The 24,346-nt window shown below is 40.5% G+C and overlaps 1 protein-coding gene across 2 annotated transcripts in view; it reads right to left on the bottom strand.

The window, feature by feature from the left end:
* NLK (nemo like kinase) overlaps positions 1-18,924 on the bottom strand; it is a 114,882-nt gene extending 95,958 nt beyond the window's left edge. For both annotated transcript variants that reach the window (XM_054008379.1, XM_054008378.1), the window contains exon 1: positions 17,363-18,924. In XM_054008379.1, coding sequence (XP_053864354.1) covers positions 17,363-17,820 — 458 coding nt within the window. In that variant the 5' untranslated portion in view covers positions 17,821-18,924. The remainder of the gene's footprint in view (positions 1-17,362) is intronic.
* Positions 18,925-24,346: the final 5,422 nt, after the last annotated feature.

The raw sequence follows: 24,346 nt of genomic DNA, 5'->3' as shown, positions 1-24,346 counted from the left end.
TTTCCCAGACCTGACTCTAGGCTCAAAGGGGATAATAAAACCGTAAAGATGTTGGCCTACGGAAGAAGTGGGGTTGGGTAGGTCGTCAGTGTAGCCTGTCTCTCCCAACACAGAGATGGAGGTAACTGCGCTAAAGGGAACTTACAAAAACTTGCAATTAAACATTACAGTGTGGACAAATCCCTTGAGCATAGGCCTTTTTTGTTTTAACCCTGCATACTATGCATCTTTGGGTGAATAAATAATGCTTTGTTTTGAAGAAGCTCTTTTAAAGTCACTTTAATCAGCTGCAGTCACGGGCTCCCAAAAGAAGAGGGGTTACACTTGCCAAAAAGACCTATGATGTTAACTTGCTTGGGAAATGGGGGGTGCTGCCTCCTACTGATCCAGTCCCACAGTAGTTGAAAAGTGGGGTTCAACCTTTGAGAGAGGTGCAGGAAGACAGTCCTATCACCTCAGGGATGCACTTAGGAGGGACTAAAAGAGATCTAGGGGACAGCTCACCTTGTAACTGCAACCATCCTTCACTTTATTAATTACGAACCTTCTGAAAATCTGAGGAGGTTTTTAAGTCTCACTGGGAGAAAATGGGAAATGTGACCTTAGAGATCTCTTCATACAAGTAGGATCTCTCATCCCTGCATGTAGCCATTACCCTTAAGGAACAAGCCATGTCTACTAATAGAAAAACTCTATTCCTTGCTTTGTATGGTTCCAATACATGCCATTTAAACCAGCTAGATATTTAGAATTTTGGAAGTATATTAAGCCCTATCTAAAGTGGGTTTGTGTTGGGGAGAAACAGAGGGAATGGTAGCTCTGGTGGTACCAAAGGGAGAGTTGCTCCAAACAAAGAAAGGGAATAAATTACCATTACAGTGTTAGTCCCAGATTAACATGTTGGTTGTGGGGAGAGAAGAACCTAAGCTCTACAGCAGTCTAAGTTCTTCCTGCCTGCAGCCGCAGAGGGAGAGAAAAGTAACAGATTATTCAGGAGCAGCAGCTTGGGGGGGGGGGGGGGGGGTGACAGAAAAGTTCTCATAGATCCATCTCTGCCCCCAATGATGCAAGCAGGATAAAGATCCAGATTTGGTTCTCTCTTATCTGAAGACAATGCCCCAAATAAATTTACCTTAGTATAAGAGCTACCTTTTACACTGAAGTCCGGATGAGGAATAAACTAATCCAAGACACAAATTTAAATATAGTAAATAAAAGCTTGTTTTATTAGAACCAAATTTAGCTGCATCCCACTGAAACCTGCTGGTCTCTATTACAGATTATTTAATCACGAAACCAACATTATAGAAAACTTTTACTTTATGTTAAAGAAATCCTTCCACATCTCTCTCTCTTTCTGGTGTCTGACATTCGGATCTTGTTTCACATGTGTCTCAGCTGCTACTTTTAGGAGACTCTCCAGAAGATAATCTCCTTTTAAAAATAAAATCAGGATTACATAGGTTCCGCTAAACAAATGCTGAGATTATCAACAGTAAATAGAAAAGATTGAGCCACCTAACAATTTTAGTCAGTGGCTGAGAATCCATTTAAAACCATAAAATGATAGCCATTTTACTTCCTAGAGACTAGGATTAGCCAATGATGCCTTTTTTAAAAGACAGTTGCCAATATTTATACGGCAAGGAATAATTAAAAAAAACAACAACGCAAACTAAGTGGGAGATGTTATCTGCTTTCAAGAAGTACGCTACCAAATAATTCAGATCAGAGCCAGAACATTTGCTTGACTGTTAGTTCGCCAACTGCATGAGCAACCTCAGCATCACTGCTGCCAAATCAAAGATGTAGTCCATTCTCAGGCTACACTGTTTGGAGGGGAAAGGGAACTTTAAATTCACTACCTAGTGGTACGGGGTAATGTAGCAAGGATGTAACATGGAAGAGGTTAGGGATTAGAAATAATGCAAGTCCAAAATGACAAGGAGGCTGAACATACCACCTTCCCTGACCAACCCTTTTTATCCTTTGCTCAATTTTACATATATTTATATTTCCTATTTACATATAGGAAAGGAAGGGAATGGGAAAACTATGTTCTAATATCCAAAGATTCCAGATGCCATTTGAACCTATATGAGACATTGTAATGTCCACACGGATTTGCAACAATTCATAAGAAAAGAACACTTTTATTACATACTTTTCAATTAAACTGTTAATGCCATCAGACTATACCACATGGTAAAATGCTATAAAATTATTTATCAGCATGTATCTTCTGTAAACTCAGTAAGCTATGATCAGTGTAATGTTAGCTACAGCGGCTTAAAGAGCATTAAACCTTTAAGTCTCAGATGCAATGTTTCAACTCTGTAAACTTCTTCTAGGTGTCTACTCCTTAAAGAAAGCCACTACTAGGACTTGGGACTTTTCAGCTTCGAAAAGAGTGTACTAATCATGACTGATGTGGAGAATAAATAAGGAAGTGTTATTTATGCCTTCTGATAACACAAGAACTAGGGGTCACCAAATGAAATTAATAGGTAGCAGGTTTAAAACAAAACAAAAGAAAGTATTTTTCACATAATGCACAGTCAACCTTTGGAACTCCTTGCTAGAGGATGTTGTGAAGGCAAAGACTATAACAGGGTCAAAAAAGAACTAGATAAGTTCATGGAGGATAGGTCCATCAATGGCTATTAGCCAGGATGGGCAGGGATGGTATCCCTACCCTCGGTTTGCCAGAAGCTGGGAATGGGTGACAGGGGATGCATCACTTGATGATTACCTGTTCTGTTCATTCCCTCTGGAGCACCTGGAATTGGCTACTGTCGGAAGACAGGATGCTAGGCTAGATGGACCTTTGGTCTGACCCAGTGTGGATGTTCTTATGTTGGTGATCCTGCTTACTGCCTTTATCATTAGTTTTCAGACCTCTTACTAAGCACTTTAAAAAACTTAATACAGTACCGTGGAGGGTTCACAAGCTGACCAAAGGCAGGACATTTAATGTTAAGGCTGACATAAGTCTATCCAGCCATTATACACATACGTTGCATTAGCTAAAGACATAGCATTAGCCTTCCTTTAATGCTGAAGCTGTTCTAACAGCCTGTAAAATTAAACCTAGCAAGTCATGTACAAAAATATAATTCTTTCATGGAAGCTTGAGCCACCTGAAATAAAGTTTATGTTTGTCCAACAGTTTGGAATGTCTCCAACACAGCTGTTCTGATCTTTTGTAAAATAGCTTATTTACCCTGATAGAGTTGTTCCAGTCTACTGTTTCACTTCATATTTAGGATGTACACAGTAGTACAAAAATGCATATTAAGTAGTTATTAAATTTAACAGTGAATTTTTAATAAAAAATTCTTATAAAAACAATAACTCCCAGCCAAAGATCATAGCAAAAGTATATTCCCCACAAGTGAGAAGAATGATATATGATGATAGCCTAAACTAAGATGGAGGTCAATGTACAGCTAAAATATTTACACCACTCATTAAAAGTACCAGCCCCTTAAAAATCTTGATATTACTAACTTGACCTCCCCCGCCCCCATGAAACTACTTCCAAATTAATGCACTTTTGATCATAGACAAGTTAGAAGTTTCAGTAGAAAATGTTCAGTTTTCTGAATGTTTATCTGTTTAATATTATGTGTTGTCTAACTTAATAGTAGCAAATTCAGAAATATTTGGATCACAACAAAAAAATCAGTTGACTAGAATGAAGTTTTATAGATACAGACCTGCCTTTAGTCAGTTTGATTGTTTTTCCCTTTAAAACTATTAAGGTCCCAAGCCAACACATGATCTGCCAGCACAGACTTCTACCCTGGTATTACGGTAATTCCAAGCCCATGTCTAAGATTTGAAAGGTATTAGGTAGTTAACAAGGCAGTGTGCTGTAAGCATGTTAACTGGTCAAGTTAAAGGTTTTAACTTGATCAGTTCATCATGTGTTAAAAGCACACTGCTTTATCTATACTAGACTGTTAACATGTGGTAGCTAGCACATTAGCTAACCTCTTCCAATCCAGAGTCTAAAGGCCCTAATGACTTCATTAGAATTCCTTGCTGGTGTAAAAGTCCACACCAGAGAATCCTACTGTAGGACTGAAGTATAAATTCTTGTAGTGAATATTAGAGATATTTGCAAATTATACACTACATGGGAAAAATCCTTCATTGATGCTTAGAAAGGTAGGCAAGCATGAACAGATCTGGGAAGTCTTACTGAGATCTGCTTCTTTTTGCAGGGACCACGACTTGCCTTAAGGGAAAAGATTTACAAATAAAATTCCCCACAAAGAACAGTGAACAGTCAGGCTAAACATTTAACAGCATAAGTGATGAAGCATAAGTGAGGGGGCCTCTGATTGGCAGGCAATAGTTTGACATTAAAAAAAAAAAAAAACAGGTAGTCTTAAACCATGCTTTGGATAAGATTTATCTCCTAGAAGGGAAACAGACACCTGGAAGTGCAGCTGTGGCTATTATGCAGGCAGAAGAGTGCACCCACTTCCCCATTGCCCTCAGAACGGCCTGGCTATAGAGCTCTGATTGTCTACATGTTTAGAAGCAATGACCGCTATTTTTTCTTCCCTGTTTCAACATACGTCTATGTCCTAATTTAAGCATGCTGTTGGCAAGCTTCACTTCACACATAAAGCACACGATAAGATGCTGGGTGATGTTAAAGAATAGTTTTAATTTAGAATTAGTAAGTGAAAATACATTTTTAAAAGCTAAGATTTGTTGGGAGTGTTACTTTAAATGAACCAACCATACATTTTTCTACTAAACATTAATTTTTCCATCCTCTTGTATTTAGAGCTGCACATAATTACTTTGATATGCATCACCTGTAACTATTACCCATTCTTTTTCACCACTGCTTTCACTGATTTCTTTCTGGCTGCCTGTGATTGTTAAAATACTATTATCTATAAATAAAACATTAACCACATAAACTTCTATCCTTTACATACATATTTACACTGCTTGTCACAAGCCACTTGCATTTAAACTTCAATTGCCTCACTCAGGGGTCTACTTTACAAAATTGGGTATAATAGCTAGTTTGACTCACAGTAAAGCAAAAGACTTACAGCCTCTACTAAACAATGTACTTTAGAACTACCTAGATGAGGTCTTACCTACACCTTCAGCACTCAGTTGTCTGCAGAACAATTAACTAAAACACAATCAATTGAGCACATCCACCCTGGCCATCTTAAAGTGCTGTAAAGCTTGTCCTCGTATCCAAAGTAGAGTTGCCTTACCCTGGTTCAGAAGAGGTAGCTGTCATCTTTGACAACTAAGATCTGACAGCTGCCTCAGCCAACGGGTCTCCCTTCTCTGTCTCCATGCCACATCCCCCACTTTCCCCCTCCCCAGAAACATTCCCCCAAGCCATGTTTCTCCCCACCTCCATTACCAGACCAGAAATGCCTTTCTCCAACTCCGCAGTTTCTCAGCCCCTCCCATCTTACCTCCCCAGCTTCCTCACCATGCTCCCCCACTCCACTAATTCCATCAGCTTCATCTCAGCAGGTTCTCAGCCAAGCCACTAAAATTTCACTCACTAAGGAAATTTGACAGCTAAGGGAGATGACAAAGATGACAGCTCTCAGTGTTGGCAGTGCACCAACTGTGCTAGTGTGTCGCATCCACAATGGCATTCTAACTGACTGAACCTCAATCAATTGAGACTTTACCCCCAACACAATACTGGGGTAAACTGCAATGATTGTTGTTACCATAACAATCAACTGAACCACTTTTTTATGTAGACACGTTGTGCGATAGGGTAGAAATCGCATGACTTCCTCTAGAGGTAGACAAGGCTTAAATTAGTGCTTGTAAATCAATTCTGCAGTCAAGTGTACACTTTTTGAATAATGGATGACATTTTAATTAAGGAAATTTTTACTAAGTGTTCCCTGTCCTTATAAAGATTTTAGGCTGATTCAAAACTTAATATTGTATTCCAATACACACGTGTGTAAATGTTTTATTATACTTGCTCACTCACACACACACACACGTATGTGTACAAATAGTAGTTACCCTTTGGGAAACAATGGCTGATTTACAGAAACGGAGTTTAACAACTGAATTATTTGGTACTGAGGGACACAGAAGAGTGAACCTGATGATACTATCGCATCAGCTCACAATGACTTTTTTTTTTTTTAAACACACAAAATCTTAAAGGGATGTTACACTAAATCATAACATGTGCTGTCTATGCTGTACTATATTCTAAAAAGCTCACAAACAAAATCAAAAGTTCACCAGATAGATTTCATAAGAATGGCCATACTGGGTCAACCACAAGTCCATCTAGCCCAGTATCCTGTCTTCCAACAGTGGCCAAAAGCCAGGTGCCCCAGAGGGAATGAACAGGACAAGTAATCATCAAGTGATCCATCCCGTCACCCATTCCCAGCTTCTGGCAAACAGAGGCCAGGGACACCATTCCTGCCCATCCTGGCTAATAGCCATTGATGGACCTATCCTCCATGAATTTATATAGTTCTTTTTTGAACCCTGTTATAGTCTTGACCTTCACAACATCCTCTAGCAAAAAGTTCCACAGGTTGACTGCGTTGTGTGAAGAAATACTTTCTTTTGTTTGTTTTAAACCTGCTACCTATTAATTTCATTTGGTGACCCCTAGTTCTTGTGTTATCAGAGGTGTAAATAACACTTCCTTATTTACTTTCTCCACACCAGTCATGATTTTATAGACCTCTATCAGATCCCCCCTTAGTCCTCTCTTTTCTGTTGCTAATCCTTAAGCAAATACTTCCTCTCAGGTCTTCAACATTGGAGAAAGGTAGTGAGGAAATCATAAAAAAGAAAGTTGAAAAAAATTACTACGTCTAGTTTCCTACTGGTCTGCAGCTTCTGAAAAATGTGAAGCTATCATAGTTTTAAAAAGTTGTTAGTTTACTTTCACAGATTTGCAAAGAAAAAGAGCGCTCCTGCCAACAAAGCCACGTTCACACTGCTGCTTGCGTCAGCAAAACTTTTGTCTTTTGCGGGGGGGGGGGGGGGTGAGGGGAGTGTTTAAGTACCCACGAAAGACAAAAGTTTTGGCAACAACTGTGCAGTGTAGACATACCCTTAGCGTAGGAACGTTAGCTACAGCAACGGAAGCACCCTTCCAGTGACACAGCTGCGTCTACAATGGGGGTTTTGTCAGCATAGCTACATCGGTCAGAGGTGTGAAAAATCCACACGGACAAAAGCACCTTCCATTGGTGTAGGCTACATCTACACTACAGGGTTATGCCAGCATAGCTATAGGAATGCAGCTATACCAGTATAGTCTTTGTAGTATAGACATATCTGTAAGCACAAAAACTAGGGCTATATCTACACTATAGCTTATGTTGGCAGAACTTATGTAGCTCAGGGAATGAATAACACTTTTCCCCCCTCCCCCCCCAAGTGACAATTTACACAGACATAAGCACCGGTGTGGACAGCACTATGTCGGCAGGAGAGCTTCTCCTGCAGACATAGCTTCTGCTGCTTGTGGAGGTGGTTTTATTATTCCAATGGGAGACCTCTCTCCCATTGGCATAGAGCATCTTCACCAGACGCAATGCAGCTGCACCCTGCACATGTAGACAGGGCCTAGGATTTACAAAAAAAATCAAATCTAAACATTGCATGCAAACACACACTACATATTAATGGAGGCAAAGAGTACAGAAAAAAAAAAAGTTGATGGAATTTTTGTCTTGATTATTAAAAGCTTTCCACTAAGATAACAGCCCTGTTCTATAATTGTATAACTCCTGTATTTCTTTCCCTGCAAGTATTTTCTTTCCCATCTCACCTCAAGTCTTATACCTTGTTTTTGTTGGAATTTTTAAGAACAAATTTTGCAATAACTATTTGCTCCATAGTTGCTACCAGTAATTCCTACAGCCCAGCTGTACTTTAAAGCATGATTTCATGTTTTAACATTTTTGACACTCTAGGTTTTGGTTTGGTAGGTTTGTTGTTTTGGCAGACTACATTTATATCAAAACCAAGACCGCTCAAAAAAAGTTAAAGTGACAACCATTTTGTTTAAATGGCAGCTATAAAGCACATCCACGTAACACTATTATAGCGGCCTAATTACTGCAAAAGCCCAAATTAGATTATTATAAATTCAGTCACTAAAATTCCTATGTTTATTCAACATTATAGTTCATAATTTAAATATTCACGTGTCATAAAATCCAGCATTATTAGATTCCCACAACTACTTTAACTGGGTCACCTAGCATGCTACTAATGCATATGTTGTTAACTTGTGTCTAGTATATCCAAAACTGATGTTACCACAGCTAAGAATAATATAGTTTTGGATTTTCTGACATTTCTGCATTTAAATTCTCAACCTTATTACTTTGGTGCATGTGCAATAGCTACTTTTATTTAGAAAAGTAAATTTCACAACATTCGAATGTACACTGAATGTTCTCATACATATACAGAGTCACACACTGAAACAAGCACAATTTGTTCATTTCACCTAAGCTCATGCAGTGGGTCTCCATCATAATCTTTACAACTCTAATTTGCAAATAATTAAAGTTACTTCAGTACTTCCTATACTAAGTACTGTACAGGGAATACAATGGTTATCAGATGATTGACAATATTGGAATGGGTTGTAATGGCAACCATGTAATCTGAAACGCTGAACCTTGGTTTGTCTGAAGATAGTTTACCTGTGGAGTAGGTCTAATAAAAGCATTTTAATCTTCCTAGATAAAAACAAACTGAAGAATCTGGATCATGCAAAGTGTTTGTATGGTGTCCTACATACTCTATACCAACCCAGAAAAGGGGTTCATTCCCCTCCCCACGACAAGTAGGAATAATCAGGAAAAAAAAGCACCTTTGCCGCTCTCTTTACAAAAGGGGCTTGCCAGCTGAACACTCTATTGTAATCTTTTGAGTAATGAAAGATCAAATATGTACACCACCTGGATAACAAAACCACGACTGCAAAAACTGGGAGCAATGTCTTGTCCAGTTCAAAACCAAAAAGTTAACGGGCAAACCACTTTTCAATATCTTATACTAGGCCAGATGAGCAGAACTTCAAAAGCAGTCCTGGAAATTCAAAACAGATGAGACTATATTTCCATATAAGAGCCTGCAAAAACACACAAACACACACCCCCAACCACCTCCCACACACACACCATTTTGCAGGGGGTGGTGGAATTCAAGATTCCACCACCCCCTGCAAAAAAAAGTTAACATATATTTCAAGCTAATTTTGACTCATAGCACCTTCTGAAATGGTTTCTAAATATTCCAATTTTAGAATTCTATTTATTTAAGATATTCATTTTAACAACAAAAATTCAGCCTTCCATGGAAAACAACTCAAAATGTTACCTCATATTTCATATCCCAGACTCACAGGTAAATAGGATTAAGTTTTTAAAAATCCTACCCAAGTGGATTAAGGCTAAGTGAGTCCCAGATATAAAAATCACAAACCAACTCAGAATCAGACATGTCAACAACTTCCTCCCATCCCGCATCCCAGCCCCTGGTTCCAGAGAGCATTAATTCTGACTCTCTTCTCTCCCCCAGTTCCATGGTTCTCCAAAGAAACTAGCATACCCCACAACATAGCCTGATGGCAACAAGCATGTGCCACACAAACGCTTGTTACTCTGCTTCACTCTTACCACCCTGCCTTGGTCTGTTGCTAAATGCTTCATGCATTTTGTTTCTTCTAAAAGTGGACAATTTAATTGACTCAAATTCTGTTTTTTGTGTATTCTCTCCTAAAACTCCTAAGTAAAAACAAATTAAGAGCTAAAAAAAAAAAATGCATTAGTCGGGGAACGGGGGGAGTCACATCTGAAATATAAATATCTTGTGAAAACCTAATTTTGATTCCCAATCCAGTTACAAGCTGTTCAGCTATAACATTTGCAGAGCTGAGCTGAAAGAACAAATATTGGATTCTATCATGTGCTGTATTGCCAACATGCATTTACATATGGATACAAACAATATAAAGACTTGCAAATGGTGTAATAGAACAAAATGGCATATGAAGTTAGTCATGAAACAATGACCTGTGCATAACTTACTGCAAACTGATTTGCCTGAAAAGAGTCTCACTCACCTTTGAGAGGAAAAAAATATATTGTCCATATTCCTTTTTTTTATGCCATCTTGCAAGGCAACAATTCAGACTTTATTACTTAATATGTTACCCAGTTTCCAGATATTATATCCACTTACTAACTACAAAGAAACTAAGGAACTATGCCAATGCCGAAAGAAAATTTTTTCCTGTACAACACCTCATGACAAACAAAAATATTTAGAGATGTCATGTACATACATTTGATTTAATTCAGCAACACTAGGGAAAGATTATATCTATGTTACAATAGGTTCTCTCTTTTCACAAATGTTGGGAAGTGAAATTTTGATACATAAGGAGCATCTCAATTTACCCAACATAAAATTTAAAGAATAAGATCGTGCTACCATGACGTATTTCTTTACAACCAACAAGCAACTCTGAAAATCACAACCCTGAATTATTTAAATATAGCACTCCTTTCAGCAATACCAGCATACTCATATAAGAATGTATACCCATTTATTCTTAAAGCGTGGTGGTCAGTGTTCGGTACAATATATGCACTGCTCTGTCATGTTCTCATTGCCAGCACTGCATCTTTTGCCTCAGGCTTCGCCATGGTTTCCTCAAAGCACCAATGATATGAAACTGACATAATATCTTAGTTAAGAAATGATGATTAGCTGCATTAGATGTCTCAGGCAACAAAAGAATTTATTATAGCATGATACAAGTACCGGAATGCTTCACAGATAAATCTCTAATGTAATTTTCAAGTTTGAAGTGGTCCCACCCAATGTCTTCAATCCATTCAAGATAGCCTGCTACTACTACAGAGTTTCTGCCTAGACGAACAATTAGTGGTCACATTTCAAACCTACACATTAGATTAAAGTAGAAGTCAGGAAATTGTACTACAACATCAACGCCAACCTCAGTATCTCATATTTCTGGGTGTTCTGAACAGATCTTCACACAGCAAGACAAACTATGGAAGCAGTAACTGTGATAATATGCTTTTCTATCAGAAACGTGTAGATCAAATTTTCAGATTATGGTATTGCTCTAGACAAACCAGATAAATACATTGAATGAACTGACATTTATAGATATCTAGAAGAGAGAATTATCAGCAATGCTGAATGTAATACCCATTTTTCTGCAGTTGAGTTTTCCAGGTGTAAACAAGCATTTCGTCAGGAACATTTTTTAATTCTACACACACGCACGCACTTTTTTCCAGTTTATTTATACACTCCTAAACAGAGTTCTAGAGTCTATCGTGAGGAGAGAGAGTTTTACTGGGCAAAACTGATATTTTATGGCATATTTTGAATAGGGGATTTTTCTTCAGAAAAAAAGAAGAAAATTAAGTTATATTCTTTACTTGGCAAAGACCAACTCCAGGACATTAGTCATATTAGTACTTTTTTCAATAGTCTCCTTGGAATTGTCTCAGGTTTGCTCAATTAGCGTGTTTTGTTTTGTTACAACAGTTTCAGCAGTGGCCTTCTCTATGGATAATATATTATCAGTATGGATTACTACTTCTATAGCCTCCTACGGATACCTGGCTATATCTAGTTGAGCTAGCATTTCCTGTTTGCGGTTCAAGTATTACTCAGCCTCATTAGCATTTAAAACTCCAAGGAAAAACTTTCAGCTAGGTTTTCTTTTATGCCAATATTGGAAAAATCATTCTAGATTATTGCAAAGCTGCAGATGAAGTAATTGAAAACAAAGTGAGTAACCGCCTTCCCAGATGTCAGTCAACACAGGAATATTCTTCTGATTGTTAGAATCACTTCCTGATTCATTTGCTGAATGGATAACAGTGTCTGCTAGCAGGAAAAAAAACACCACCACTATAAATGTGTCTCCTGGTTCTCACAGGTGAGCTTTGTGTCATTGGAAAATTACCTTCACACAAAATGGCTCCACAAAAGCTAATGTCTGCAAACATAACAAAACTCCTCTTGAAAGCTGTTTAATGAAAGCTTTTTAATCATTCAACTATCTGCTGAGTTTCCATACTTTACTAAACTCGCTCTAGGCTTTTATAGCTTGGATTTGCATTAACACCCAATGCAAAACAGCATCCTGGTTCCCATCAGCACCTGGACACAAAAGGAGAGTTTATCCTACACTTGTTTATAGGATTCTGAACATACAGCCTCAATTGTTTGTTCTACTATACCCTCCGACATATTTTTTCCAAAACAAATAATCTGTACTATACTCTTGCTCAGCACACAAAACTCCTTCACGAAAACATTAAAAGGTTATCAGTTGATTCAAGAAACATCTTCATAGCTGGAGCATTTAATATCAATGATGTACCTCACTTTGAAACAAATTTCAGGCCCACATTTTATCCACTTAATATCAATTACAAATAATCATTTTTTCAATAGCTACTTAGTATTTGCTTTAACCATTTCAGATCTAAGTGGATCAACTGCATCTCCTGACTGTCTTTATCTTTAATACAGTTTCAAGCTACAGTCTCATCTTTATATGAACCAGATCACTTGGCAGGCCATAAGGGACAGTGTTAACCTTTAGGATTTTTTTTTCAACTTGAAGAAAATGAACACTTTAAAACTCATTTCACTTTGATGCTTCAAAATTGGATTGGTCTTCAGTTTTATAGCTTATTTGTATACAAATATATGTTGACATCTTAGTGCCTGAAGTTCAGATGCACCAGTGAGAGGACATTACATTATACAATGAGCTGGAAGCCATATACATACTCTTCCATGAACTACACAAAAATACAAAGTGGTAGTTGCCACTGTTCAAATCTATGTACTTAAAATGTGAATGCTAGTAAATTAAGGTATCAAGTTTTTAAGCTTTTTAGAGTTTGTACGTTTTCTGTGTATTACATTGACACCACTTTAAATTTGGACTTCCCTCCAAAAGCAATTCCTTACCATCACCTTTTAAGAAACTAAATGGATTTCTCCCACACACCTTAGGAAATCGACCACAAGTAAGGATGCTGTATCCTCATGGATATGACATTGGACTGGAATTAAGGAGACCTCAGTTTAGTACCCAACTCCACTACTGGCCTGCTCGGTCACTTTAGGCCAATCTCTTCAAAGCCCCATGCCTCGGTTTCCTCATCTGTAGAATGGGGATAATGACACTGACCTCCTTCATTTGAAAAGTGCTTTGGGATCTACAGATGAAAAGCACTATTTAAGATCTAGGTATTAACATTAGTAGCTGTAGTAAGCACCTTCTAAAACACTGTTCTCCCTCCCACACACAAACCCCTGCTCCCCACATATGCAAGCAAACTGTCAAAAATCACTTAAGAAGGTTTCCCAACAGATCTTCTTCAGCACTGGTTCCTCACCATTCTGGGAGGGATGCTCCAGATACTACTGAAGCTATAAGCATCTATAGTGTCTCCTGAACACCATGAAGTGTTCCCAATCCCTTTATGTCTTTCACCTCCTATTGTGGGAGCACGCTGGCAGCAAAAACAGATCCAACTCCCACGAGCAGCACAAGTAGTTACTCATTTGCTCTCCTAAGGGGCTCCCTGGCAGCATCCATCACTCATCATTGGCCCCGGATGCAGTGGGGTGCTCTGCAGTGGCTGCTTCAGCTTCTTTACATCCATCCTGGGGAAGCTTTACAGGCACTAGCGTTTTCTCTTCCTCTCTGATACCAAGCCCCTGAGCCACAGCCCCCTTCTTTGTAGGGGAATCCCACCAGCTGGCAGCAGGTCTCCCTAGCAACACAGAAGCACTCCCGTGGAGGACAGCTCCTTGTGTATGTGCACATTCTAAGGATGTACAGGAGTCTTCCAAAAAACATATATAGGATGAAACAGGGAATACACACACAACTTTCACTAAGGATAAAGATTTATAAGACAGAATTTTTAACAAATGTAAGTTTGAGTTTACACTGATCCTTTAAAGACCAGGACATCTGCAAACTGCTCTGTTTTAAACAAGTTACATTATAGTCCTTGGACTATTGGCAAGTTGACAACAGAGACCTCAGTTAAAAAATTTTAGATGTCCCTGGCTAAGGCACTTTTAAACCCTTCACTGATTTTAACAACTTTTTTTCTTTTAAGTACCAGTCTTTGGTTAAGTTACTGCACGTACCTGTTTATTCTTTACTAAAATGTACTGGACCCTGAACAGTAAAGTGATTTATTTATGGCTATTCAGTCTGTTGGAGATTCCTTATGGCTAAACCAGCTAAGTTAAGCTTATTTCAGAATCTACCTGTAGTTGAGGGAGATGACATTTGTCAAGGATACTCAAATTATGCTGCAGTGGTGCCCACATAAACAAGGATATAATCTGTGTATATGGACAACAGTAGCAGTACAAGTCTGAATTAGATAGTATGGAAAACACTGAAGCATGATGCTTTGACAACTCATGAGTGGTGAAGTACAACTGCACACTGGCTGCACCAAAACATCAGAGTACCAGCCAAATAAACTAAAACCTTTGGATGTAAACAAAACCTAACAGGCACTGTTAATTACAAACATTAATTCAATTGTCAAAACAAAATCTTTACCAGCCAGCTAACAGGAAATTCAATACCTTTACAAAACTGTCCACTACTGATAACTTATTTCACTAGCTACATTCAGCACCAAGATAAATCAAGTCCCAGTTGACTAACTATTCAGTGATAAATCTGAATGGTAAATTGCAGGATTACTTCTACAAGTATCTCCTCTACATGCAGAAGTAATACCAGTTTCCTTCAAAATCACATGCATTACTTTTTTCAGCAATTAATTAGTGCCACTATGTGTTTAGGAAGAGAGAGATTCATTATATAAAATTAGTTTAGGTTTTATTACAGCTCTCAGGTTACACAGGTACCAAACTTACATTTTTCATATCTAAATGATTTTAGGTGATTTCATGTAGATAAACTTAAATTATAAATGCATTCTTATATTTTAAAACACAATTTGCTTACATGGTACATCTTAAATTCTGGATGCATTTCATCTGCAAGCGATGATAACATCAAATGCCAAAAGCAGAGCAAGGACCACTGAATTATCTCAAAAAGAACAGGAGTACTTGCGGCACCTTAGAGACTAACACATTTATTTGAGCATAAGCTTTTGTGGGCTACAGCCCACTTCATCGGATGCATAGAATAGAACATACAGAAAGAAGATATTTATACTAAATTCTGAGATAATTGTATGTGCAAAACAGGAACTAATTGCAAATATATAATTTAAACATAACTAATTGCTCAGTGTATAGGAATATACTAAGTTCCATACTGGATAATACCTGTGCACCACACTATGGTGATCTTAACCATTTTTAATTAAAAATGTCACAGTTTATCTTGAGGTAAATAATGAGATCACAATTCTGCAACTGAAGCCACACTGGAAGACCCTTCCATCTGCATGGATCAGGGCTAAGTTAATACCAGTGAAACATTTGGCCATCATTCTACTGTAGTCACACAGTCAACTGCTATTTCAACATCATATTTTCCTTTTTCTTGCTGTCACTGTTAATGCTGAAATACTTTACTATTTACTCTGCATCTTTATTTCATCAAAATGAAATATTTACAAAGTACTAAAATAACAAAAGCAGGTCTCTTTTTGCAGCTTGTTTGCAAACAGAACAGACAAAACAGAAATCTAAGGAAATTCATACAGTAGCAATGTATGTATGCACCAAATTATAAAGAATAGTTTGTGATCTTACATAGTAGCCAAAATTAACAAAGCCTACAGGAAAGTATATTCCAAAATATAGACATAGATCTATCTCGAGTAATAAAAAACAGGGAGAGGTGGAAATAATCTTTGGATATATCTTTACAGTGGACTTCTTTCTCGTTATCTTAAACTTAAATCACATTACACTGAATAGTGGCAAAAACACCTGCACTAGGGATACAGTAATTCAGGCTCTTTATAAACATGTGTCATCTCTTGACTTTGAAAAATTAATATGTCATTAATTTACAGTATGGAGATCTCGAAATTCAAAGTTTTCTCTTAAACACTAAAAATGCAGGTTAAAATATTAACTCAGCCCCTTAAGGCTTATCTAGTTTAAGCCACAAGTTTTGTCTTCTTAAAAACATGATTTTGTAATGAATACATTTGTCTGGATAGTTTATCAATCACCTACTTTTAAAAAAGAATAAAGTCTTGTTTTCAAAGACTTCTACTGTAAAACACTCTGGAGCTGCAATATGTACCAGCATACAAAGACAATCACAGCTTTAAAGGGTGCAGTACTTTTAATTAAGTAAAACGAAATTATAGGAAAGCTGCTAAGGCAGATGTCCCTTAAATGACACCAAGAAGTTATATTAAACAAATACAGTGAGAAGTTTTGTGGGGTCACGCCACAATTATATGCTTGTGACTTCATATCTGTGATACAGGAAGTGTGCTGCAATATGCCTGCTCTGTCAAAAAACAAAACCCAGACATACTGCGTGTTCCTAACGCATCTTCAAGTCAGTGGTAAATTTGTTGATTTAAAATCAACACATCATGAAAACGAAAAATAAACGCTGGTTTTCTTTCAGTGACGCTGGAAAGAAGGGCTAAAGGGAATTAAATAGGCTAAAGTTGGACTGGTCACAAATTCTATTTTAAAAGATTAAGTTCCAAAAATAAGATCTACTGAAATAAGTGGCTGGGGAGAAGACAGGACATTCAGAGGTACAGTAAGACAGAAATACCCATTTATGAGGAAAGTGCAAAGTACAAGGGATCACTGTCTTAGGTGGTCTGTAATGTGTTACTGTAGAGCAAATGTAGCCTGCTCAACTAAAATCTTGGCAGGTGTCTAAAGAAAAAATTAATTTTCACATTTCCCATTTGAAACTCTTAAGTCTAAAAGTATATTCTATTACTCAATTATCTAAAATTGATATTTTGTTTTAAAGCTGTGCAGTTCACCTCCAAGGAAAACAAATGCCATTTCATTCTCGTAGTATAAAGTTTTTAAGGTATGTATAAATATGTTGCATTTGTCTCAAAATAATGGTGTCATCCAAAAACTGACTTGGCTTACAGCATGGCCTAATGGTACGAGATTGTTGCCCCACAAAAACAAGTGAAACCAACTTTCTACAATAGATATAAATCACTAAAAGCAATTTGTAAGTAAGTAGCTTTCTTGTATTCAGGCCCAAATGACAAAAATGAGTTATGATTTGGCAAATAATGAAAAGGAAAAATTAGTGGAGTTTATTTTCTGTACTCACCAGACAACACCAAAGGCTCCATATCCAATAGGTCTGTCCGGCTCAATATCCAGTTGCTGTTGTGGATGATGTGAGTGCTGATGATGGTGCGCTTTAACTGCAGCAGCTGCTGCAGCCTGTACCTGAGCAGGGGCCGCTGCAGCTGGTCCAGGGGCCTGACCCGGTGCCGGTGATGGGAAATATGGCTGTTGCTGCCCTGGGTTTAACATGGCCGCAGCGGCGGCCGCAGCTGCGGCGGCCGCAGCTGCCGAAGAGGCATGCTGCTGTACGGGATGTACTGCAGCCGCAGAGCCTGGATGCAAGTGATGTTGAGGGTGGTGGTGGTGATGGAGGTGAGGAGGGGGGAGGTGAGGAAGGTGATGATGATGGTGGTGGTGGTGACCTGCTGCAGCTGCAGACGTACCGCCATTGTAAGCCGCCATCATTTTTGCGTTGGCTGTTGTGCCACAAAGAGACATTCAAAAAAATGCCCTTTGACTGGATAACAACTGGGTCAAGCTGTCATTTGGCCATAAAAAATGAAATTTGCTACACTTTAAAGGAAGTCAGGTTTCATCATACACGGCCCACCTTTAAAAGCATTGAGCTCAACTAGCTTCACGTCTCCATCAAGCCAAACAATCTGACGACTCTTTTCACGTACACGTGAGCCTGTGTGCCCCAAACCCCCCTTTCCCCCCCAAGAGTTCTGCCGTGGTTGGCTACTAAAACTCCATCCTTGGGTTGTTGGGGCTTTTTGCGCCAGTCTTCAGAAATAAAATTATCACTCCCCCTCCCCCCCGGAGAAAGGATTTGAAGTCACCCCCCTGGAATAGTTTGAGAGTATTGACAAACCTACCCCTTCCATTCCCACATCCTCTACGTCAAAACCTTCACAGAGATTCCCCAAGCCTTCTACATCACTTCCCTCTTTTATACCCCCACCCCCTGAAATAGACTAAAAACTTGGAGGCTTGCAACTTTCCCTGGAAAGACAGAGAAGCGCGCTGTGCACACGCACAGAGCAGGCAGAGAAGGGATGAGAATCAGAAGGGGGAGGGAAAGAAGGGGATAAAATAAATGGGGGGGGGAATCAAGATGTGAGGCCGGAGGAGGGATGGAAGAAGGGAGAGGAAAAGTGACAAATGAAGGAGTGGGGAAGGGAAGGAGAGGAGACTAAAGGGGGGAGGAGAAAACGAGGGGGGGAGATGAGGCGGCAGGAGCCCCAGCCCCCTCTGTGGCTGCCTCCCCGGGGCCCTGACAGCCTGACCCAGTGCGGGGCGGGGGGCGTGGGTGGGGGGGAGCCCGGAGGCTGCAGCCCCCCCCTCAGGCAGGGAGGGGAAGGAGCAGGAGCCGGGATGGGGGGAGGGGAGAGGGTCTCCCGCAGAGTGTGTGCGGGAAGGAGAGGAGGGAGGGGGTTCTCAGGCCCCCGCCGCAAGGCGCCGCTCCGCCCCCCGGCAGCCGCCGCCTCCTTCTCCTCGGCCGCCCGACCCGCCGGCGCCGCCGCCGCCGCTGCTGCCGAGACTCACCTCCTCACGGAGCCCCTGAGCGGAGCGCACAGCGAGCGAGCGGCGGGCACGCGCACCCGGCCTCCCCTCCCCACCACCCATGCGGGGCGCGTGCCCGACACCCGCCCGCAGCCAATCGGACCCGGCCCACCAGGCTCCGCGAGAGCCGCCCCTAGCCAATCACCGTGCAGAGCAGAGCTCAGCCAGCCCATAGGCTTCGGCCGCTGCAGAGACTCCGAGACTCAGTCCCGCCTGCCTGGCCCTGCTATCCAATCACCACGCGCCTTCCCGCCAAGTGCCGGCGAGACCCCGCGAGATTCCCTCACCTCACACAACCCTCACCTCGAATGGCCGCACCTTCTTCACCTTACTGGCCAATCACATAGCGTTGTTTCTCCCAACTGACCAACCGGCTCTCCCCGCAGCTAAAACCCACCCCCTAAAAGGTCACCGGGCCAATAGAGCTTGAAGGCGGGAACTCAAGTTGATTGACAGCCCTTCTCACGAGTGACGGGTGCTGATGGAGCCGTCGTTCTTCAAATCGTAACGGGGAGGTTTCCCGTGACGGATCAGGAAGCGGCTTGTGCCACCTTCCGCGGAGGCCAGACGACCAGTCAGAGGCCGGGATGGACGCGATGAGCAGGAGAAGCAGCCAATCCGAGCGGAGGGGGGGCGGGGTGAGATAAGGACGCTCCTGGCAAGAGACGAGAGGCAAGTGGGGTCGATTTCGTAGCTGGGGCGGCACGGGCGGGGCCTAAAAGGGGAAGGAACTTCCGGAAGCCTGAGATGACCGAGGGCTGGTAGCCACGGCTTGCCAGGCTCCGTGGGGGAGGGCTAGGGCTGGGCCTCGGGGCATGGTCCAGGCAGGGCGCCGTGTTACCCCAAGTCCCCCTCACGCTGGCCCGCCAGTTCCCCCGCTGGTTGCTTGGCAGGCCGCCTGCAGCGTGGCCCTCTTTGCCTCAGGGTGGCTGGCATTAGGGCATCGCCTCAGGGCAGCCTCAGGCTTGCCCCGCCCAAGCCTGTTGAATCAAGGATCTGGGCCAGGGGAGCCTTAAACCCCCTCTGCCCCCCCCCCCCCCCCACACAAAGTAAACTGCCAACCAAAGAACCGTTGGCCCAGCCCAACTGCCAGAAATACGTTTGTGGGTTTGCAAAAGGAACAGGAGTACTTGTGGCACCTTAGAGACTAACAAATGTGTTAGTCTCTAAGGTGCCACAAGTACTCCTGTTCTTTTTGCGGATACAGACTAACACCGCTGCTACTCCGACGTTTGTGGGTTTGTGTGTTTTTTAAAGGTGGGGGGTTGGTTTTAAATGGATCCCGGCTTGAGGGGCAATAATCTGTTCGGGTGTGAAAACCAGCAAGTGAAACTGACTCGAACCAAAGGGAGACCGGGGAGACCCTGCCGTGGCAGAGATGATCTGATCTCTTGGGCCTGGGTGTCATGACCCTGCTCGGAAGCAGAGCCAGATATGGACAATAAAGAACCTTGCTTCTAAAACCAGCGACCTCTGCCTCCCTCCAAAACAACGGGATTCTTCTCTCCCTTCTCAACAGAGTTAATCCACCTCCCCCTGAGGCAATAGCTGTGTTGATGGAAGAAGCTCTCTCGTTCACACAGTGCTGTCTATACAAGGTTACCTCGGTATAACTATGTCGCTCAGGGGATGTGGATTTTTCACACCCCTGAGCAATTTAGCTAGACTGATATATGTCTGAAGTGTAGACCTGGGTTTAGTAACGGATACTGTAGTGAAATCTTATATTATTACATCTACTACTGAATATTTACTAGCATACTCAGCAGTCCTATCCAAAGTTAAAATAAATGTCACTCTTCACAATTAATAAGGCAAGTATATTTTTGTACATCACATCCTTGATTAATTTATTTTTAAGGTAGTGATTCCTGTAGTGAGTGAAGTCCAATAATTCAAAATGTTTCTCCCAAATCGTATTGGGAAATGCAATGTGTATGAACCAAAAGAGGCAGACACAAAGTAAAGATACTCATGCATATATGGAATGTAAGTTTGAAAATACTGCTCAAATCTGGGAGGCAGCTTTAATTTTCTACAACTCATTGTCCTTAAACTCTAACCAAAGTATCGTTATGGGAAATGCATAAAAAAATACTAAATGGTGAGAGAGAGTTTTTTAAAATATATTTAAATTAGACAGGCAGGGTAGCAATTCAGTGTCAGAGGAAGAATGACTGACAGAGTGAATTTGCAGGTGTCACCCTCAAGTGTAAGCAAGTTGACAGCCCTTCTTACTCCTCCCTAGATGACACTGGGAACGTATCTACATAGGGAAATTGACCGGCAGAACTATAGTGGTATAATTAGACTGCCGGTCAAATTCCCTGTGGATACAAGCTCTATCTCTTATTATTCCAACTTCTGTTAAAAAGGCAACAGCCAAATCATTGTGCTGTTTTTATATAGTACAGAAGAAGCTAAGATCACATCATGTGTAATCTCATCACAGTACCAGGAAGACTCTGTAGTATGTACTTTCTTGAAAGCTTCAAAATAGTTATATCACCTGAATTCTTATAAGAATAGGCTTCTAAATACTGTTAGCATCTTGTTTGACATATTGGTAGAAGGGATGAAGAATTTTTGGTAAAACTAGATATGTCAATTACATTTTACAAACATTGGCAGCGAAAATTTTTATGTAGAGTATTGCCTGGTTTTGCAAACAATCCACCAACATTTGGTGGAATTTTTCTTAGTGTCATGATCCACTAATGAGCAAACCTCATTATTGTACATCAAAAGAGAGAAGATTTAATATCAGGTTTTGTTTGCATTTTGTGTCTTTTGATGCCTGCTCACAGCTCTCATTGAAGTCAGTGGGAGCCATGAATGTGGTTCAGAATACAGAGCTTCACCCCTAAGTATCTTGCACTGGGATGCTAAATAGGGAAGCAGGCAAACACCATCCTCTGGAGAAATGCAGGAATCTAAGGCATAGAAGCAACCAACAGGGCAAACAGTGTGTGCACCAATTTGAGTTTAGCACACATAGATCATGCCCGGAGAAAAAACTACCTGCAAGGAATTCAAACAAAAAACGAACAAACAAAACCCACCAAAATGGTGCAGCGTGATCTTGTTAAAACACCCAACATCCATGATGACAACACATTTTGAAGATTGCATGGAAGAAATATTTTTAAAGGGGAAAAATCCAGTTTGGACCTAACCTCTCTAGTGTAATTCTCTGATCGAGAGCAAACGGCAAACAAGATGTGATATTTTGGTCTTGTTCACAGGCAAGCACCTACATACTACCATCACAAGTGCTTTGCAGATGCCTAAGATAGACCTTGTTGTATGGAAATTCAGGCTGTACCCCTACAAACACTTGTGTAATTTAATGTACATTTGTAGTTCCATTGAAGTCAATGCACCTACATAAATGTTTTCGGAACTGGGCCACCGTTAGATTAGATGGGTCACATATGTCCCAGAACAGTGGGTCAATGAAGTTACAGCAAGGATGAATTTGCAGCCATGTATTTACTAAATATGTTGCGAACCTCCCAAATTGGAAGTCACAAATGCTGGAGAAGATGGAGAGAAAGAACAAGAGCTCATTTTTCTTGCTCTTGCCCCTGATCTGTAAGTGAATCATAAACTGGCTTGCTGCTGATTAGAAACAGCAAAAATTGTCCCAACATAATCTGAAACTCCTGTAATGTACTTATTGATTGGCACAGTTGATTGGCACAGTTCTGGCTTTCAAAGTTGATATTGTGTTTGAAAGTTGCCTGTGAAGATGTTAAGCTCTTTCCACTGGCAGAGTCTGGCTCCTTGAGCTACTGTGCTACTGAAGAGATTTGAATCAGCTCCACTCATTCCTATCAGTGCTACTCAAGGCAGCTGTTACCACTTTTTCAGAAGCACACAGGTTGCCAAATAACCTCAGGGAAGCACCATATGATATTCATACAGATTATTTTGTGTACTTTCTTGAGGCATCAGTCGCATAGTAGGGCTGCATTCCTTTCAGCATCTTCTCCGGGACCCAGGATGAATTAGATACTGCAGTTTCCCACTGTAAATTACTTGTGACTTATGTCCAGTATCTTGAGCACGATACCTGTGTTTTGCCCCTTGTATACAGAAACAGCAAAAAGGTCTTTTAGGTTTTAAAAAAGATATAAGTATTAGGAATAGTCCTGTTTCAAGCTATTCTTTGACAAATAGGTGCTTTGCCTTAGTTTGTATTCATTCTTTGTGCTACCTGTAGCCAAATCATCAGTCTGTTACATTTCAGTTGGTCACTTTGGTGTGGTATTCTGTACCTGTGTTGAAAATAAACCTGCTCCTGGGATTTGAAAGCGTAGTTAGTAGCGGTTTCACCCTATGCATCCGAAGAAGTGAGGTTTTTACTCATGAAAGCTTATGCCCAAATAAATCTGTTAGTCTTTAAGGTGCCACCAGACTCCTTGTTGTTTTTGTAGATACAGACTAACACGGCTACCCCCTGATAGTAGCGGTTTATGTCTGCTAGAGCAAGCAGTGTTTGTCTGCTTTGCGAGGTTCGTAAAGTAAGCTGTGGTCCTGAAATATCCTTACATGTCCGCAATGTATTTCTAATTAATAAAATTACTTCTATTGCATCTGTCATTCAAAGATCTTAATTTTTGTTCCACATTTTATTATGATTTATTCATTATTCTAACAGATTTACAAACTCTCCATTGCATTTGTATGTACCTCATATTTTTTACTTTAGTCCTGATTCTGCAAACCATTTAAGCACTTGTTACGTTACACGTGTGAGTAATCCTGTCAAAATCATGTGAACAAAGTTACATAGGTTCTGAAGCATTGGCAAGACTGGAATGGTAATGGAAGAGCACAAGCACCATGAGGTGAATATGGACCTGTATGTTAAGCAAGTGCCCCCTGCAGGGGATGGCAGGGGTTATGGTCCAACCAGAAAAATGTTTCTTATTAACCTCTAACCCTAATCCTGCTTAACTTTAAAATCAGGGCTTTAACATATCTTTGCCCTCAATTTAATGTATATAAACCTAAGCCAGGATTTGGGGGGGCGGGGGGGGAACGTGACCCCTAATTATGGATGTCCAATTTGAAATAAATAAGGCTGGATTTTTAGAGGTGCTGAGCACTCGTAGCTATCAGCTACAACCGCTGAGCACTTCTGCAAATTAGACCCAGCATACCTCAAGATGAGGCTTCAGAATTAGTGGTCACATCTGGATAATTTGGTTACTAATAACACATTGTATTAAGATTGTGTGTATGTGTGTGTGTGTGTACACACATATGTACATATTATAGCTTGTCTTACCAACTGAGTTTGACTTCAGAATTCTGAATCATTGCTTTCTGGATTTACTATAAAAATCAGTAAATGAGATATAATTAGGAATTACTGTGAAACATTGCATTTGTTTTTCATAATAGCTGCGACAATATGTTGTTCTTACAAAGCAACAGCACTGGAAATAAT

This window comes from Malaclemys terrapin, chromosome 18, assembly GCF_027887155.1.
Source record: "Malaclemys terrapin pileata isolate rMalTer1 chromosome 18, rMalTer1.hap1, whole genome shotgun sequence".
NCBI classification, from domain to species: Eukaryota; Metazoa; Chordata; order Testudines; family Emydidae; genus Malaclemys; species Malaclemys terrapin.
The sequence above is the reverse complement of the archived record's forward strand: the minus strand, read 5'-3'. Positions and strand labels throughout refer to the sequence as shown.